The sequence below is a fragment of the Kryptolebias marmoratus genome, linkage group LG13, assembly GCF_001649575.2.
Source record: "Kryptolebias marmoratus isolate JLee-2015 linkage group LG13, ASM164957v2, whole genome shotgun sequence".
Lineage (NCBI taxonomy): Eukaryota > Metazoa > Chordata > Actinopteri > Cyprinodontiformes > Rivulidae > Kryptolebias > Kryptolebias marmoratus.
Genome location: NC_051442.1, coordinates 13,655 through 16,782, shown reverse-complemented (window position 1 = coordinate 16,782; position 3,128 = coordinate 13,655). Strand labels below are relative to the sequence as shown.

Sequence of the window (3,128 nt, the reverse complement as noted above, 5' to 3'; positions counted from 1 at the left end):
CTCCCCCCTCCCCCTCCTCCTCCTCCTGATGAAGATGAGGTGTTTTTCAGGGCCAGATGCCTCAGGTTCTGACCCGGCTCTTCCCCTTCAAACGGGGTCTCTGTCACGCCTACTGGGCCCCCAACGTCTGGGCTCTGTACAACGTTCTGGATAAAGTTCTGGCGCTGCTCGGTGAGGCTCCTCCCCCTCTGAGCGTTCAGACTCGTGAACGCAGTTTAAAGGAAAATAAGTTTTATTTTGACAGTTTTAAATAAAAATGAAACCTTTTATTTTGTTGAGGCGTTCGTCTGAAGCTGCTGCAGGAGGTGGAGCTTCCTCGAGCCGCCATGACGGGCGGTTTGGTCCAGGAGTTCCAGCACTCGGTCCTCCCCTCCATCTCTCCCTCCATCACACTCGTCTGCACGGTTCTGTCCATCCTGGTGAGTCCGAACCAGGTCTGGGTTCAGTCTGAACAGGTCCAGGTTCAGACAGAACCGGGTCCGAGCTCGGGTGGACCTCCTCGGTTCTGATCAGTGCTTTTTGTTCTCCTCCCGTCTGAAGCCGGCGGCGGCGTCCATCTGGTGGCGTCCCCGCGGTGGGCGGGGCTTCCTGCGCTGCCTGCTGCTCTGCGCTCTGGGCTCCTTCATGTTCGGATGGCACGTCCACGAGAAGGCTGTCCTCCTCGCCATCCTGCCGCTCAGGTGGGCCGGCTGACCCGACCCGTTGGACCGCAGAACCGTCAGGCGGATCTGAACTCGTCTGTTTGTTTTCCCGCAGCTTCCTGGCGGTGGAGAGCAGAGAGGATGCTGGGATATTCCTGCTCCTGACCACCACAGGACATTACTCGCTGTTCCCGCTGCTCTTCACGCCCGCAGGTAATCAGAACCACGACCCGGACCTGCTGCAGGTGCGTCAGACTGGTCTTTGACCAACAGGTCAGTTCAGGTCTGCAAGTCGAGGCAGAGACCTGCTGCTGAGTCACCCATCGTCAAAACTGATGCTCTGCAGCCCAGACTGACTCCAGAATAAGAGCCTTCCCAGACTGACTCCAGAATAAGAGTCTTCCCAGACTGACTTCAGAATAAGAGCCTTCCCAGACTGACTTCAGAATAAGAGCCTTCCCAGACTGACTTCAGAATAAGAGTCTTCCCAGACTGACTTCAGAATAAGAGTCTTCCCAGACTGACTTCAGAATAAGAGTCTTCCCAGACTGACTTCAGAATAAGAGCGTGGACTTCCTGTTATATTGTGTTATCTGCTGGATCCTGTGCGGTTGGATGTTTTTAGCTGAGTCATGCTGTTTCCTGTCTGATGAAGGAAATGGAATTCAGCCGTTGGTTCGGCTGACAGCTCTGCTCAGATTGATGACAGGAAGTGAAATGTGTTTCCAGAGCTGCTGATCAAGGTGTGTGTGATGCTGATGTTCACCATCTTCTCCTTCGCTGCTCTCAGGAAGCTCCACAGGTAAGACACACCTGAGTCAGACTCCTAGAACCGGACTTTTGTCCCATTAGAGGTTAAAGGTTAGGGTTTAACACAATCATCAGAAATCTTTAGAAACAGATTCTGTAATAAAATAATTCTGCTTCCTGAGCAGTTACTGATCTTCAGCCTCTAATAAGCTGAAATGATGAGAACGTTTTAGAGGAGAGCAGGTCGGTCCATGAAGTCTGAAGACATCAGCCTGGTTCTGATCATCCCTGAAGTCCAGCTGAAGCAGGACTGAAGAGTAATCAGATTACTCTCTCCTCAGTGGTTCTCTGCTCCGCCCTCTGGAGGTGCTCTACCTGCTGGGCCTGGCCGTAGTGGCGGTGGCCTGTGAGGTCGTCGTCCCTCTGTCGCCGTGGAAACAGAGGCTGCCGTTCCTCCCCCTGCTGGCCACCTCGGTGTACTGCTCCCTGGGCGTCTGCTACTCCTTCCTGCGCCTCTACGCCAGCCTGCTGCGGGCCGAGCCCAAACCCAAACAGCTGTGAGCCCCCAGGTCGGACCCGCACCCACACCCCCGGCACCACCTGCCTCTGAGCAAGGCACCCACACCCCTGACACCACCAATCAGAGCGCAGCAGGAAGAGGGGCGGGACTTGAACTATCTGACGCGGTTCTCCCCTCCCTCTGACTGATGCATGCTGGGAAATACTTCCTCCTCTGAAGACAGAAACTGAACTCTTTCAGTGAATCGTTGATCCAGAGACTTTAATCCAGCAGCTGCTAAAGACAAGATGGACACAAAGACAGCTGAAAGAAGACGAGATGGACACAAAGACAGCTGAAAGAAGACGAGATGGACCCAAAGACAGCTGAAAGAAGACAAGATGGACACAAAGACAGCTGAAAGAAGACAAGATGGACACAAAGACAGCTGAAAGAAGACAAGATGGACACAAAGACAGCTGAAGCAGCTCAGGACGTCTCAGATTTCTGCTCATGTTGGTCCTGATCTGAAGTTTGGATTCTGGACGCCTCCGGTTCTGACCCATTCCAACGTTCTGAACCCACACGTCTCTTTAGTTAACAAAGACAAATAAAATAAAATAAAAAGCCAATAAAGGCAGAAATGTGTTTTTTTCATGTAATAAATCTGAAGAGGACAGCTTAAAGTGACATTAATCACTGAGACGGTTTGGTTAAAAACTTTATTAAGGCAACATAAGACATGGATCTGAAAACTGGACAGAAGAACTCGGATCAACAGAAAACATCCGACTGATCCAGATCCACTGAATCTGATCCATTTCAACAAGTTTCACATCAACTTCAAACTTTGAGTTCCTCTTTGAAACAAAGATTTTAGACCCAGACGGTTTAAAGGTTTTATGTTTATTTATGGAAGCTGAGCTGAAAGTTTCCAGCAGGAAGAAACAGAATCTGGACTTTTAGTTAAAAGACATAAATCAGTAAAATAAGATTTATTATTTTGTTTGTTTAGTTTCTACATCAAAGTCAAAATGATGGAAATGAAAAAGCCTCCGACAGATCAATGTTTAGATTTCAGACCTGGTTCTGAATAAAACCAGAACTTCCTCCTCAGTCGGACCCGATTCTCATCCTTCAGTCCGAAACCACATGACAGGAAAGAGACTGAAACTGACCCGGGTCCAGGTCCAGGTCCTGAACACTGAAACTGACCCGGGTTCTGGTCCAGGTCCAGG

At 50.3% G+C, this 3,128-nt stretch overlaps 1 protein-coding gene across 3 annotated transcripts in view; it reads left to right on the top strand.

The window, feature by feature from the left end:
- The window catches only part of alg8 (ALG8 alpha-1,3-glucosyltransferase), a 27,901-nt gene extending 25,379 nt beyond the window's left edge, over positions 1 to 2,522 (top strand). The window contains exons 8-13 of one of the 3 annotated variants that reach the window (XR_005233964.1): positions 51 to 171; positions 280 to 419; positions 541 to 680; positions 757 to 854; positions 1,297 to 1,443; positions 1,733 to 1,808. Coding sequence is in view for 2 of the 3 variants with exons in the window: in XM_037979200.1 (XP_037835128.1) it covers positions 51 to 171; positions 280 to 419; positions 541 to 680; positions 757 to 854; positions 1,371 to 1,443; positions 1,733 to 1,952 (792 nt within the window). In the remaining variant the exon portion in view is untranslated. Of the gene's footprint in view, positions 1 to 50; positions 172 to 279; positions 420 to 540; positions 681 to 756; positions 855 to 1,296; positions 1,444 to 1,576; positions 1,712 to 1,732 lie in introns of those variants that run through there. The other 2 variants (XM_037979200.1, XM_037979201.1) reach the window with 2 other exon arrangements.
- Positions 2,523 to 3,128: the final 606 nt, after the last annotated feature.